Below are 15,315 nucleotides of genomic sequence, written 5' to 3'. Positions count from 1 at the left end.
AGGGATAGCCTACACCCCAGAAACAGGGCAAGACTGCAGGGTTTATACCACCTCCATCTGCTGGAGACAGAGAAATACTGAAGGGATGCAGGAAGCATACTAGGTTAAGTGAGGATGCCTTTCAGGTTTTTCTCTGTCTCCACCTTCTGGAAGGGAGGCATAACCCAGAGTCTGGACTGATCCGGGTATATAAAGGGAATGCCTTTTCTGCATTGGAGAATGCTGATGCTCTAGTAGTGGAAACTGGTAGTATCAGAAATTTAAAAAAATAAAAAAAAATGACATCCAATGTACAAACAAACCCCAAAATTTCTGTCAAAAAATACCAAAACAGAAAATTCCTGCTGAAAACTATCATAGGCGCTAACCTGGGGACATTTTTTATTTATTTAAAAGCTTTTGTATACTGCCTATACAGTATGCAGGCCTAAGGGGTTTACAAAATTTAACATACATAAACAAATTCTGACGTAAAAAACAATCATAAAAGAAATAAAAGCAAACAGATAAAAAATTGTATTAATTAAAATAGACACATATTTGTACAACTTATAGATTAAAGTGACAAGACAGAAAAGAAACAGCCATCATGCCTTTGGTTTAGTGTAAACAAGTGAGCATAAATAAGTTTTTACATCTTTTTTTTGGCAATGAATTCCACAATATGGGGCCTACCACATAAAAGGCATGTTTATGGGTTTTGATGAGCACACAATGGTTAAATGCCTTCCTGGATCCTCAGCTGGTAGAAATATGATTCAGATTATTAACGTAACAAAAAATAATTAAATACTATAAAACTGATGTTATAAGACATATGGGGACAAATGACCTTGCTAAAAACTATGGGCCAGATCTGAAAATCTACGCGCAGGCGTAGATTTGTTCACACAACCCGGTGCGAACAAATCTATGCCCGATGTTATAAAATCCAGGCTCAGCGTGTGCAACGGGGTGCACACATGTGCACCTTGCACGCACCGAGCCCGAGGGAAGCCCCGATGGCTTTCCCCGTTCCCTCCGAGGCCGCTCCAAAATCGGAGCAGCCTCAGAGGGAACTTTTTTTTCGGCCACCCCCACCTTCCCCTATCTAACCCATCCCCCAGCCCTAATTAAATTGTCCCCCCTACCTTTATTTCAAAAGTTACAACTGCCCAAGACAGGCGTAACTTGCACGCGCCGGCTCGCTATCCCCCAGCACATGCCGCTGTGCCAGGGGATTCGGCCCCTGTCCCAAACCTCCTCCGAACCACCGCCACGCCCCCGGACCTGCCCCCTGACCCGCCCCTTTCTTGAAGCCCCGGGACATACGCTCGTCCCGGGGCTTGCGCGTGCCGCCAAACCTATGCAAAATAGGCTCGGCGCGCGCAGGGACAGATTTTCTCAGGTGTCACGCGTATGTTATATGCACGTAGCCTTTGAAAATCTGCCCCAATACTTCTATAGTACAGAGAGATTTCCAGACTCTGGGGGAGCAACTTGGGCACACCATAACCTTTTCAGAAGTTTTACCGGTTCATGGAAAGGAAAAGGTTACATCATAAAGAACATCAATATGTGGCTCAAAACCTGGTATAAAGAAGTTTTTAGATATATTGGGGGGCTAGTGCAATGTATGATACAGTAAAAGGCTAAACAGGAAAGATGGCCTGTAACTGTCTGTATAACAATCACATGACAATTCAATGAGAACGATAAAATAATGTATTGGAAAGAACAAGCAATTAATGATGGATACCTCAATATTTATTGTCACAACTGGCAGAATTTGTTTTGAATAATTATATTTGATATACTTAGGAAACCTATTTTCCTGCATACTCTGTTTTTAATGTAAACCGGTATCTGATACAAGAATGTCAGTATATAAAAATTCAAAATAAATAAATAAATAAATAAATAAATAATTCTTTTTGCAGAAACATGGAATTGCAGTGGGGTTTCTGCAGCACCTGTGAATGCTAACTTAGTGATGGAGGATTTTAAGGAATCTCATATTTATACCATGCATTTTTTTATCTAATGTTTTGCTTTGGATAAGGTTTAAGGTTTATTTTATTTATATTTATTTATTTATTTGATGAGTTTTATATACCGTTATTCGGGGGAGCCATCATAACGGTTTACAAAAGTGTACAATATCTTGTAACTGAGGATTAGTAAGAACAGTAAACAGATTCTTAAATGGGTAATAGTATAGAAACATTTTGAACCATTAAACAGAATCAGGGAGTTGGATATCGAGTCCAGGAAGAAGCAATATTAGGATAGAGGGGAGGGGAAGAAGGAAAAGGGAAAAAAAGGTTAGTCATGGGGTAAGCAATTGGGAGTTCAGTTGAGAGTCGGTATGATTAGATGATTGAAAGTCAGGAACTTGCGGAACATTATTGTTTTTAAGTCCTTTTTGAATGTTTTTAGGTCGTGTTGAATTCGTAAGAATTTAGGTAGGGAGTTCCACATTTTGGGTGAGGCAATTGAGAAGGCTCTTTCACGTGTGGTTGCCAGATGTGCATCCTTGATAGGTGGAATGTTTAGGTAACCAGAGTTATTGGATCGTAGGTTTCTTGTAGGCTTTTGAGGGATTATGTTTAGTGAGTTAAGACCTTGGTTATCATTATTTATGATTTTGTGGATAATAGTCATTGATTTGTATGCAATACGTGCGTTGATGGGTAGCCAGTGAAGTGCTGTTAGGATTGGTGTGATATGTTCACTTCTTTTTGTGCCAGTTAGTACTCTGGCAGCTGAGTTTTGTAAGATTTGGAGTGGCTTGAGGGCTGAGAGAGGTAATCCGATTAGTAAGGAGTTGCAGTAGTCAAAGGTGGAGAAGATAAGAAGTTGGAGTACAGTTCTGAAGTCGTGGGGGTTGAGGAATGGTTTCAGGATATACCATCAACCTACACGACATTTAAGATCACTCACTCAAAACCTCCTAGATATCCCTTCACCCAAACAAGCCAGGCTAGAAGTCACCAGAAAGAGAGCTCTCTCAGTAGCCGGACCTATTCTTTGGAATTCACTCCCAAATCCTCTCCGTTCATTATCAAATGCTTCCCATTTCAAAAAATCACTCAAAACCCATTTGTTTCAACTCGCATTCAAAACACTTACTCAAGATCAAACATAACATTCATCATACTCTACTGATTCATTTATAACCCCTATTCATCTCATTTATCTCATTTCATTCCCTCCCTCCTTTCCCTCCCCCCCCCCCCCGTTAGTTATGTCATCAATTTTTATTTTATCCCCCCCCTCCCCACAGTAAGAGTAAGTCCCATGGCAACAATTTTTGTTTCATTTATTTTTTGAGTAAATAATTGATTTATTTTTAAGCCAGAATTTGTTCTAGCTTTTAGTTAATTTTATGTATATTTTAAATTTAATTTGACTTTGATTGTTTCTTTAAAATTTTATTTTATCTAATGTAAACCGTTTTGACAAAAATTTATTTTTATAAAACGGTATATAAATACTTTTAAATAAATAAAATAAAAATCTCAGCGGTAGCCTTCATGACGGTTTACATTACAATAAAAACATAAGAAAGTTACAATCATTTATAAATAAAATAAAGTAAAATTACTAGCTTAGAGAAATAGCTTAAAAGATAAAATTACTAAAAGACAGAATAAAACTATACATATTAAACAAATAAAATTTTAAAATATAAATATATAGTTTCAAGATAGACTTAAGGTCCCCAGAGATGGTGTAAAGCTAAGCATCTGGCTATTTCTCCACATCGTTGTATGCCGCGTTAAACAACCATGTTTTAAGGTCCGTTTTGAATTTACTTTTATCTTGCTGCATTCTTAGTTGGACTGGGAGTGAATTCCAAAGTTTTGAGCCTGCGACAGATAGGGCCCTCTCTCTGACTTGACTGAGATGAGCTGACTTGATTGTAGGGATTGATAAAAGAGCTTTATTGGCCGATCTTAAATTTCTCTGCGGAGTGTGTAATCGCAGTACTGCATTTAACCATTCTGTTTTTTCTCCATAGATAATGTTATGTACTATATAGACAGCTTTAATAAAATATTCTAGAATGCATCGGTAACCAATGTAATGCGATCAGTGTTGGGGTGATATGATCAAACCTCTTTTTTCCTGACAGAATACGAGCAGCTGTATTCTGAAAAACCTGGAGTGGTCCGATTGTAGATTGGGGCAGGCCAAGTAATAGAGCGTTACAATAATCCAAATTAGCAAAAAGAAGAGCTTGAAGAACGGATCTAAAATCAGAAGGTTCTAGTACTGGTTTCAATCTTCTTAACGTTAATAATTTAAAATAACCATCTTTTAATTTCGTCACAATCTGTTTTTTCATGTTCAATTCAGAATCTATTATCACTCCCAGATCTCTTGCAAATAATGATGGGGTTAAGGTGGAGTTCTCAAACTTAAATTCTGGGATATTAAATTGAGATCGCTTTCTTTCTAACAGTATTATTTCAGTTTTATCTGTATTTAAAATTAATTTCATTTGTGATAGCAGTGTTTTTATGGCATTGAGATAGATGGTTATTAATTTGTAGGTAAAATCAATATCATTTTCTATGGGTACTAAAAACTGGATATCATCTGCGTAGATGTAAAATTTCAGACCTAATCCTGTGAGAAGATGACAAATAGGTAATAAATAAATATTAAAAAGGATAGCTGAAAGCGTTGATCCCTGGGGTACCCCTGTATGAAGTGGGATTTTTTTGGATAAAGAATTCTTTATTTTAACTTGGAATGATCGGTCAGTGAGAAATGAAGTAAGCCATTTTAAAACAGTATCTGAGATTCCTATTTCTTGTAGACGAGTGATCAATGTGTCATGTTGAACGGTATCAAAGGCCGCAGACAAATCTAAAAGAATTAAAAAGTATCTCTTTCCTACATCAAAGCCTCTTAAAACTGTATCAGTCAATGATAGTAAAAGAGTTTCCGTGTTAAAATTCTTTCTAAAACCAAATTGACTAGGCGATAAAATATCATTTGACTCTAAAAAAAATAGTCAAGCTGGCATTGTACTACTTTTTCTAAAATTTTAGCAATAAAAGATAAATTAGGTATAGGTCTAAAATTACTCAATTGAGTATTATCAAGATTGGGTTTTTTGAGAATTGGTTTAATAATTGCATTTTTCAGGGTTTCGGGAACAATGCCTTCCTTCAAAGATATGTTAACTATATTGGCAATAATCGGTGAGATTATATCTGTAATGAGCTTAAGTGTTTTTACAGGGATTGGGTCCATTGGATGTCTTGCTGGATTCATCTTTTTTATCAGGGATCCTATTTCAAGTGTAGATGTTGGTTCGAACTCTCTCCATTTTATGTCAGGTTTATTGGGCATCTTGATTTCTTGGTTAGGTTTAAGTATAATTTTTGCGTTTAATTGATCAATTTTATTCTTGAAAAACAGGGCTAATTCATTAGTCCTTTCTTCAGATAGTTCAAAATCGGTTTCACAAGGGTTTTTTGTTAAATTCTTTACAATGGAAAACAGAATTATTGGATTATGTAAGAATTTTTCAATCTTAATTTTGAAAAGATATATTGATGATCTTTCCTTTCTCTAGAAATTGACTGAGGATGCATTACAGTGATTCTATAAATGGATTAATTCATTAAATCCATTTTTGCAATTTACCATGGAATATCATACTGAGCAAATTGTATTTTTGGACATTCTTACTAATACCCAAGAAGATGACTAGATTCCACTATTTTCTGTAAAAAAAAAAAAAAAAACGGACTGGAAAAATCTTTTGAGATTCCAGTCACATCATCCTGTAGAATTCAGAAAGGGACTGCCAGTAAGTCAATTTTTCCATATTTATTTATTTTATTTAATTTCTTTTCCTATACCGATGCTCAAGACTAGGTCTTATCGTACCGGTTTACAATGTAACTGAGGGGAAACCAATTAACATCAAGGTAGAAAGTAAAGTTACATTAAACAGGGAGCATAAAACCTGGGCAATGGAAGACAGTACAGAGTTTAAACTAAGAAACAATTAGAGAGAGATAAATATATAAATCAACAAAAACTGTAAGATACAAAAACATAGGTTTATCCTAGGCAGTTATTAGCCTGGTATGTCCAGAGGGAGAAGGAAAGGGTGAGGTTGGGTGGGGGGAAGGGATTGGGGAGGGGTGGGGGAGTGAGAGTCAGTGATGGTTGAGGAGATCCTTCAGCGGTAGGCTTCTGCGAAAAGCCAGGTTTTCAATTTCTTTCTGAAAGTTGAATGGCATTGTTCTTGGCGTAAGTCTTGTGGAAGAAGGATATAAGAAGGATTTGCTCTACCACAGAAGAATTTAAATGTCAATCTTTCTCTCTGGCATACCAATTTGTTTTATGAGAGGATATCCCTTTCTACAGTAAAAATGGCGTATTACAGAGCATTATATTCAAACTGCGACAGTCTTCTGCAATATCGGGCCAAATCCTCTGATCATACATTAGTGTGTGTACTCCCACATTCAAACACATCAACACTGAATGCTAAGAGTATTCATTAACATTGGAATGTGTTAGTCCTCCATTCTATCTCATCAACTTCAATTCCCCTATAGGTTGATTTGTCCAGGGGAAGAGTGGGTCACTCCCCGTGAGGAATGTGATGTGCGTGATTTAACCATCTCAGGACAGACGTAGGAATATCTGAACACTTTGGTGTCATTTACCAATTGCAATTCAGTGAATGCGATGTATTGCATTTAGTGTGACTGTACATTATTATATGTGGGTAGGACATCCTAGCTAATAAAGATACGGATTTGGGTACTAAAAGGGAAGAGGCTCTGATAATAAAGCATTGTCTCGATCATCATCATAATTATGAGGACCTGAAATGGTTTGTCATCGACTCTCTAAATAAACCTAAACAGACTTGGCACTTAGCAGTAGCACTTTATTTTCAGGCTTAATACAATTCTCCACGGGGACAGAATGAAGCCACTGATTGGTTTTCATTGATTTAACATTTCTAGGCTTCTATTGGCTCATTGAATTTGTTCTTTTGATTTGAGTGGTTCATGTAGTATTCAAAACTTACACAGTTCAAAATGGAGGAGTTAGCTTGCTGGAGTTTGAGCCATGGGGAGTTTGTCCTAAAGAATTTGTTGGGTCCTACTTTAGAAAAATATAAGTTTTTGGTCTATTTCTTTTTAGATGATATATGTTTTGTGCATTATTTATTTTATTTATTTAAATATTTTTATATGCCGACATTCTTGAGAACATCATGCCGGCTTACATCAAAGAGTGATAACAGTAAATGAAAGTTTAGATGGATAACTCATGTTATCTGTCTAAATGGCAAGTTTTGCCATATTCAGCAACTTAATCCGGCTAAATAATAGCCAGATATGTCATTATCCAACTTTAATTTAGCCATCCTAAAGTTATCAAGCCTTATGTAGCCGGTAATCTTGTTATGGTGTTTTCTTTCTGCATGATTTTTTCAGTATGAATAAAAACTAGTTAATGATGTGCATCTCCTACTGAAAAAAAGAGGCGAACAGTGTGTGGGGCAGGGGAACAAACAAAAAGCACTCAACAATAAAAAGTGAGATTTATGAATTTTTAAGATTAACAGGATTTTAAATGCAATCAAAAAAATATAAGTAAAAAAAATGTTCAATATGGTACTTTGTGAGACCTATGATTAAATGCAGTGAGTGAAAGAAAAATGCCTTTGTATTCCCATTTCTTGTAAACATGGCAAATAACAGTGATTTATCATTCTAGTAGATGAAAGTCTCTTGCTACATCCTTCCTGACTTTGTATTGACATCCACTTGGCTTTTTTGTGGTTATCTATAGATTTACCAAAGGAATGTTTTTTTTTTTATTTTGGGTGAAAAACAATATCCAAGCAACTAAAATGCAGGGTGTGTGGGGAAAGGAGAAAGTGCTGTGGACTGTTTTAAAAAAAACACAACATTTCCATTTACACTGGTATGGTCTAGAGACCTCGGATTATGATAGAGGAAATGGACAGATCTGACCAAAGACATCCAAAAGGTGGGAAAGGAAGGGAGTTATTGCTCATCGGAAACTTTAATTTGACAGGTATGGATTGGAGTATTCCTTCTATAGAATCTGTAAGAAGTGGAATTCATCTGACGAAGTGGACTGTCCTCAAAAGCTCATGCCTCAAACTGCTTGGTCTTTAAGATGACACCAGCCTCTTGTCATTTTTGTAAGAAGTGGAGAAATTATGGGATGTCCTACAAGGGACTCTGCTCAGACAAATAGTGATGGATCTGGTACTCACAAATGGAGACAGTATCTCAAAAGTCCAGGTAGGAGCCTCCTGAGTACCAATGATCATTAGATGGTATGGTTTGTCATAACAGTTGAGAACAAGTCAAACGAAGCTCAATAACCTAGACTTCAAAAATGGGGAAATGCCTTTGAGAAGGAGCTGGATGAGTAGCACAAGAAAAGTGAAGTAGAACAACAGTGGGTCAAATGAAATGGAGCTATACAAAACACAACAAATCTTTATGTAAAAAAAATAAACAAATGTGGCTCTTCAAAGAGGTTACTGAAAAAACAAAGGCAAAAAGATACATTTTCAAAAAGTACAAACGATTTCAAAAAGAGTAAAGAATAGTGTGTAAAAACCAAACAGGATGAGGAAAGAAATCAGGATGGCAAAAGCTCAAGGAAGAAGTAAATCAAGGTGGCAAAACATTTTTCAGGTATATCAGAGAAAGGAGGAAGGCCAGAGATGGTATCCTAAGATTGAAAGGAGCAATATGTGGCAAAATATGTAGAAAATGGAGAAATATTAAACAAATACTTCAGTGTTCACTAGAGAACACACTGGAGGACGACCACTGCTAGTTGGCAAGAATACAGATGGGTGTAGAATACATACCACTTTGTTCACTAAAGTGAGTGAGTGGATGGAACTAGCACAAGAGAAAATGGACAAGGCCATGGGGTCTGATGAGATACATTCCAAGATACTAAGAGAGCTCAGAGAGATGTTGACGCACTCGTCAAAGGGTCTATTCAATAGATCCTTGAAGAGGTGAGTGATGCCGCAAGATTGGAGAAGGGTGGCTGTGATCATGCTTCACAAATGTAGTAGCAGAGAGGAGGCTGGAAGCCATACTCTGGTTAGCCTGACCTCAGTGGTTGGAAAATTAATGGAAATTCTGCTGAAGGAAAGGCTAATGAACTATCCAAGGCAGCATGATTTTTATTACGGAAAGATCATGTAAAATGTATCTTTTTTTTTATTTACATAAAGGATTTGCATTTAATGTGAATTACTTAGATTTCAGCAAAGTATAGGCCCACATAGGAGGCTCATGAACAAAATGAGAAGCCTGGTAGTTGATCCCAAAGTGGTAGAATGGATTAAAAATTGATTGACTGACAGACAACTGTAAGTAATAGTAAATGGAACCTACTCTGAGGAGGGAAGGGTGATAAGTGTAATGCCTCAAGGATGAGGTCTAGGACCAGTTCTAGTCAATATCTTTGATAGTGATATTGTAGATGGGGTAGAAGGAAAAGTGTATCATTTTGCAGATGACAACTAAGATCTGCAACAGAGTGGATACCTGAAGGACACCTAAAGGAGTGGAGAGGAGGAGAAGCAATCTAAGAAAGCTTGAGGAGTGGTCAAAGATCTGGCAAATGGGATTCAATGTGAAGAAGTGCAGAGACATGCATTTGGGGTACAGAAATTTAAGGGGTTTGTATGTTATAGGAGGGCGAGAGAATGATGCACATGGACCAGGAGAGAAGCCTCGGGGTGATATGTCTGATGATCTGAATGTAGTGAACCAATGTGTGGCTTAGGCCAGAGGGATGCTGGGCTGCATAACCAGCAGGAAAAAGGAAGTGATACTGCCTTCGTGTTGGCTGCTGGTGAGGCCTCACCTGGAGTAGTGTTCAGTTCTGGAGTCTGTATCTCAAAAAGGACAGAAACAGGATGGAAGCAGTCCAGAGAAAGGCACCCAAAATGGTGTGGGGTCTGCACGAAAAGACACATGAGACTGGAGAACCTAAATATGTATACCCTGGAGAAGAGGAGAGACAGGGAAGATATGACACACACTTTTAAATATCTGAAAGATATCAATGCACAAGAATCAAACCTTATGGTAAAGAAGCTGAAGAACTAGGAGCAATGATATGAAACTCCAAGGGGATAGACTCAGGAGCAACATCAGGAAGTATTTCTTCACAGAAAGGGTGGTGGACATATGAAATGCCCTCCCAGAAGAGGTGGTGAAGACAGGAATGGTAATGGAGTTCAAAAGAGCATGGGATAAACACAGATGTACCCTAGTGGCTAGAGGATGGATATAAAGAAACAAGATAACCTGTAGTAACACACACACATTTCTGCATGGGGGTAACCTGCACAGAGCAGCAATTATAACCCTAAATAGTAGGCATGAGGGTAAGTTACATGGAGTACCAGTTTTAACCCTAACATTTTGCTGGACAAATTGAATGGACCATTTGCTATTTATTATGTTCTGTAAGAATCTCTTTGGAGTCATATACGACCCTCACCCCTTCCCCGCATGTGATTGGTCTTCCATATCTGCAATGTCACATACATGAACTGGTATTGGGTAACTTTGTTCTCTGTTACCTCCTCCACCCGTCTGCGTTCCTCCTTCTGCTCCTCAATGCGTCGTTGCCGTTCATGCAGTAGGTGCTTAATGTGGGCCTCGGAGTCACGCTGCTGGGCCACCATTTGCTGCTGCTGCTGCTGCTTTAGGGCTTCTGAGTTGCTCTTGTTCTCCTGCTGTAGGCGCAGGAACTCCCGCCGGAGGGTGGACTCCCCCGGCACATTCATGATGGAGCTAAGCAGAGGAAGAGAAATCATCCCAGAATTAATAGTCAGATGTCCCACATACAGCATACAGTCTGGGAGATCTCCGAGAAATCCCTCCTCAATATCTGTCTCCCCAGCTATCAGAAGAGACACCACAAATACCCTTTTACTTCTCCGAAAAACAGCCTTGGATGTATATCTATCACCCTTATTATCAGAGGAGAATCCCACTCACACCCACCTGTCTCAGTGATTACTGGAAAAGATTCCCCCTGATTATTTGAAGAGATAACCCCTGACTATTTGAAAATATCCCTCACCCACTTTGGTCCAATAGCCCTTGTGTGGTTTCAGGCAGATACCAGAGTTCCTTAGGATTTGCCCTGTGTCCTCTCCCCCCACCCAGCAATGTTAGACTTCCTAATGCTATAAAGGTGCAGCCACCCTTGCTTCATTCCCTTTCGCCAGTGCTCCCCACCTGGGCTCCCCTTCTTCGCCATGGCTATCCTCTTCTTCCTCGCTCCCGCTATATTCATATTCCGTCTCATCTGAGAGAAGAAAGAGAAATGCTTACAGGTTATCAGCAGGTATCTTTTTTTTAAAATTTATTTATACCCAGTCTTGTACAACTAATATTTACATCAGAAATTTCATCAGTAGTTTATATAACACAGAGAATGTCCCTGTTTATACACAATAATAGAATTAAAGCAGACAGGAAAACATATATTTAATAAACAGGCTGTATATTTTAAAAGAAAAAAATGTTTTCCTCTACCTTCTTTAGATCTTTGCTCAAATTGAGACAAATGCTAATATAAAATTCTGGACTTCAATGTTAACTCACTGGTGAAATGACCATGCATTTAAACTACCTTCTCCTTCACTTCCAGTTTTAGTAAATTAAAAGCTTGCCATCTGATTGAAAAGAGCTTTTAATATTTCCTTCATACAAATGGGCTACCCATCTTAGGCCATCCTTTAAAAAAAACAAAAAACATATTTTTGCATTTATACGCTACCTCTTTTTCATTGGATTACAAGACAATATGCAATAAAACAGAAATACAATCTAATTACATAACAAAAATAGACCAAATAACACAGGCATTTCAAAGCGGTACAAAATTAAAAAAAAGTTTTACATTGTTTCCTAAATGTAGTATAGCAGATAATTTGCTTACTTGTAAATAGTGTTTTCTATAGATAACAGGATGAATTAACCATTATATGTGTGTAACTTTATCCAGTGGCAGCAAACAGCCTTGTCTCTTCAAGCTAGTAGAGATTTGTGCTCTACTGAGCATATGCAGGAGTTCCCATATGGTTGTTACCTCATGAGACTCTTCAGTCAGTTACAGAGCTAACAAGCTAGGTAGTCGATGCTCCAGGGAGGAGGGCAGGCACTGCATAGTTAAGTCATCCTGCTATCTAAAGAAAACATTATTTATGGTAAACATACTTGCTTATTTCATTAATAAACAAGATGAATTAGCCATTACATGTATGAAGTCCCAAACTGAGAGTTTTAGAGGTGTAGCTTCTTAAAGATTCCACTGTGGAGAGTGGTCTATGTTGAGACTACATTCTGCAACACTGCCTGTCCAAAACTGTCAGCCTTTGAAAATCTGTCCGAATTAGTGTCCAGTTAGTGAAGTGAACGTGTGAGCAGACAATCACATGGCAGTTTTGCAGATATCCTCCAGAGGAACGTTCTTTAAATAAGCAATGGAAGAAGCCATAGCTCTCACTTAATGAGCTTTGAATGGATTAATAAGGTCAAGACCTCTGCAGTATAACAGTGTCGGATACAAGCTGTTATCCAGTTGGATAAGGTGCATTTGGTCACCAAGGTACCCAGCCTATTTTGATAATAGCAGACAAATAGATGGGAGGCTCAGCAATGATGCTGAGTAGATATTGAAGAAGCTCTTGCAAAAGAGATTGAACTGTTATCTGAAAAGAAAGAAGAAACCCAATGCATATAGAAATTAAATAATATAATCAGTAACCAAAGGAAAAAGCTCATTGTGCTGGGTGACTGTCATCAGAGGCACTAATCTGGGAACTCTTAGCGAGGGAAACACTGCAGTTAAAAGCCTCCCAGGATCATCGGCCAGCAGAAATGCTATTCAAAAAGTCAAAATGATCAAAGAAGAAAGCAAAGACTCTAAAGTTGATATTATCATCCATCTGGGAACCAACGACCTTGCTAGAAACAGCATCCAAGCGGTACAGAGAGATTTCCAATCTCTAGCAGAGAAGTTTAGTCACATGGCGACAACCATTGCCTTTTCAGAAGTGTTATCTGTTCATGGAAAGGGGAAGGAGTAGCCATATTAATAACTTCAATGTATGGCTCAAATCCTGGTGTAAGGAACAAAGTTTTGGATTTATTGGGGGCTGGGGCCGTGTATGGAACAGTAAAAAGCTCTTTGTCAAAGATGGCTTACATCTGTTTGTGGCAGGAAAAAGGATCCTAAGAGATAAATTCAAATCCTATGTGATAAGGCATTTAAACTAGATGCCGGGGGTGGCAGAAAGAAATTAGAATGTCACCCCCCAAATACAAATGCAATGGAAAAGGGTGAACAAAACAACTAAATAAGTCACAGAAGGAGTCCAAGAAAAGCAGTAACCTAAACGAGAAAAGCTGGAAAGCTATGAGCATAGATGTTCGTAGTATGGGCAATAAAATCTCAGATCTGCAAGCCCTAATGGTAGAGGTGGACTTGGACATTGTTGCTGTCACGGAGACGTGGTTCATGGAATCTCATGATTGGGATATGGCAATACCGGGCAATAACTTGTTAAGGAAGAATAGAGAGGACAGGAAAGGGGAAGGAGTGGCTTTTTATGTCAAACAATATCTAGAGTACTAGTTCTAAGGATTAATCTTCCTGGACTTAAACAGCACAATACATAGTCACCTAATGATTTACAAAGCTCTAGAATCATAAGAGCTTATCAGCACGATAACCATTTTTGGTATTGTATGAAGGTTGACTCTTTCATTAACAGAGAAATTGTACCTAGCAAGTTTTATATATATTCATATTGATTTTTTCTTGCGATTTCTTTGGGTCCTATTTTTGAGTATAGAACCAATATCTAAGCATCTGAGCTGCAAGGAAGATGGGGCAAAGAAGAAGCACTATGGGCCGACCTAAAAACAATAGTAGAGAAATGGTAATGGAACCCAAAAGGGAGGGAGGGAGGGAGCTCTACTCAATTTAGTGCTCACTAATGGAGATAATGTCTCTAATGTCCAGGTGGATGCCCACCTCAGCACCAGTGATCATCAAACGGTATGGTTTCATATCACAAATAGGATATTGAGAATAACCACGAAAACTCGAGTTTTGCAGTTCAAAAATACAGACTTTAATGAAATGGGGAAGTACCTGCAGGAAGAATTAGAAGGCTGGGAGAACAAGAGAGATGTGGAACAACTATGGACCAAACTAAAAGGAGCAATTGCCAAGGCAATTAAACTATATGTTAGAAAAGCAAAAGAAAAATTAAACCTATCTGGACCTCAAAGGAGGTGGCTGACAAAATAAAAGCTAAAAGAACAGCGTTCAAGAAATATAAAGGATCCCAAAGGAAGGAACACAAGGAAGAATATCTGGTGGAACTGAGGGAGACGAAGAAAGTAATCAAGACAGCAAAAAGTCAGGCGGAAGAAAGGATTGCCAAAGAGTCAAAACATTTTTCAGATACATCAGAGAAAGGCGAAAAGTTCAAAGTGGTATAGTAAAATTGAAAGGTGAAAAGGGTCAATGTGTGCAGAGAGATGAAGAAACAGCAGAAATATTAAACAAATACTTCAGTTCAGTTTTCACTAAAGAGGACCCTGGAGAAGGACCGTTGCTAGTTAACAAGAAACTAGAGGGGAATGGAGTAGATGTAACTCCATTTACAGAAGAGAATGTATGGGAAGAGCTAGGAAAAAAAGAAGTGGACAAAGCCATGGGGTCTGAAGAGGTTCATCCCAGGATACTGAGGGAGTTCATAGATGTGCTGGCGGGTCCACTGCGTGACCTGTTCAATAGATCCCTAGAAACGGGAGTGGTGCCGAGGGATTGGAGAAGAGAGGTGGTGGTCCTGCTTTACAAGAGTGGGAACAGAGAGGAAACTGGAAACTACAGGCCTGTTAGCCTCATCTCGGTGGTAGGAAAGGTAATGGAGTCACTGCTGAATGAAAGAATAGTGAACTATCTACAGTCAGAAGAATTGCTGGACTAGAGGCAGCATGGATTCTCCAGGGGAAGGTCCTTCCAGACAAATCTGATTAACCTTTTTGATTGGGTGACTAAGGAATTAGATTGAGGAAGAGCGCTCAATGTCATCTACTTGGATTTTAGCAAAGCTTTTGATACGGTCCCGCACAGGAGGCTTGTGAATAAAATGAGAAGCTTGGGAGTGAGTGCCAAGGCGATGGCCTGGATTGCATGATTGACGGACAGAAGACAATGGTTGATGGTAAATGGAACCTACTCTGA

The 15,315-nt window shown here is 38.4% G+C and overlaps 1 protein-coding gene across 1 annotated transcript in view; it reads right to left on the bottom strand.

Annotated features, from left to right (window-relative positions):
* The window catches only part of LOC115078196 (misshapen-like kinase 1), a 1,532,819-nt gene that overhangs the window by 921,530 nt on the left and 595,974 nt on the right, over window positions 1–15,315 (bottom strand). Inside the window, 2 exon segments of the mRNA XM_029580940.1 lie at window positions 10,625–10,838; window positions 11,289–11,358. Coding sequence (XP_029436800.1) covers window positions 10,625–10,838; window positions 11,289–11,358 — 284 coding nt within the window.

This window comes from Rhinatrema bivittatum, chromosome 16 (assembly GCF_901001135.1).
Source record: "Rhinatrema bivittatum chromosome 16, aRhiBiv1.1, whole genome shotgun sequence".
Classification (NCBI taxonomy): domain Eukaryota; kingdom Metazoa; phylum Chordata; class Amphibia; order Gymnophiona; family Rhinatrematidae; genus Rhinatrema; species Rhinatrema bivittatum.
The sequence above is the reverse complement of the archived record's forward strand: the minus strand, read 5'-3'. Positions and strand labels throughout refer to the sequence as shown.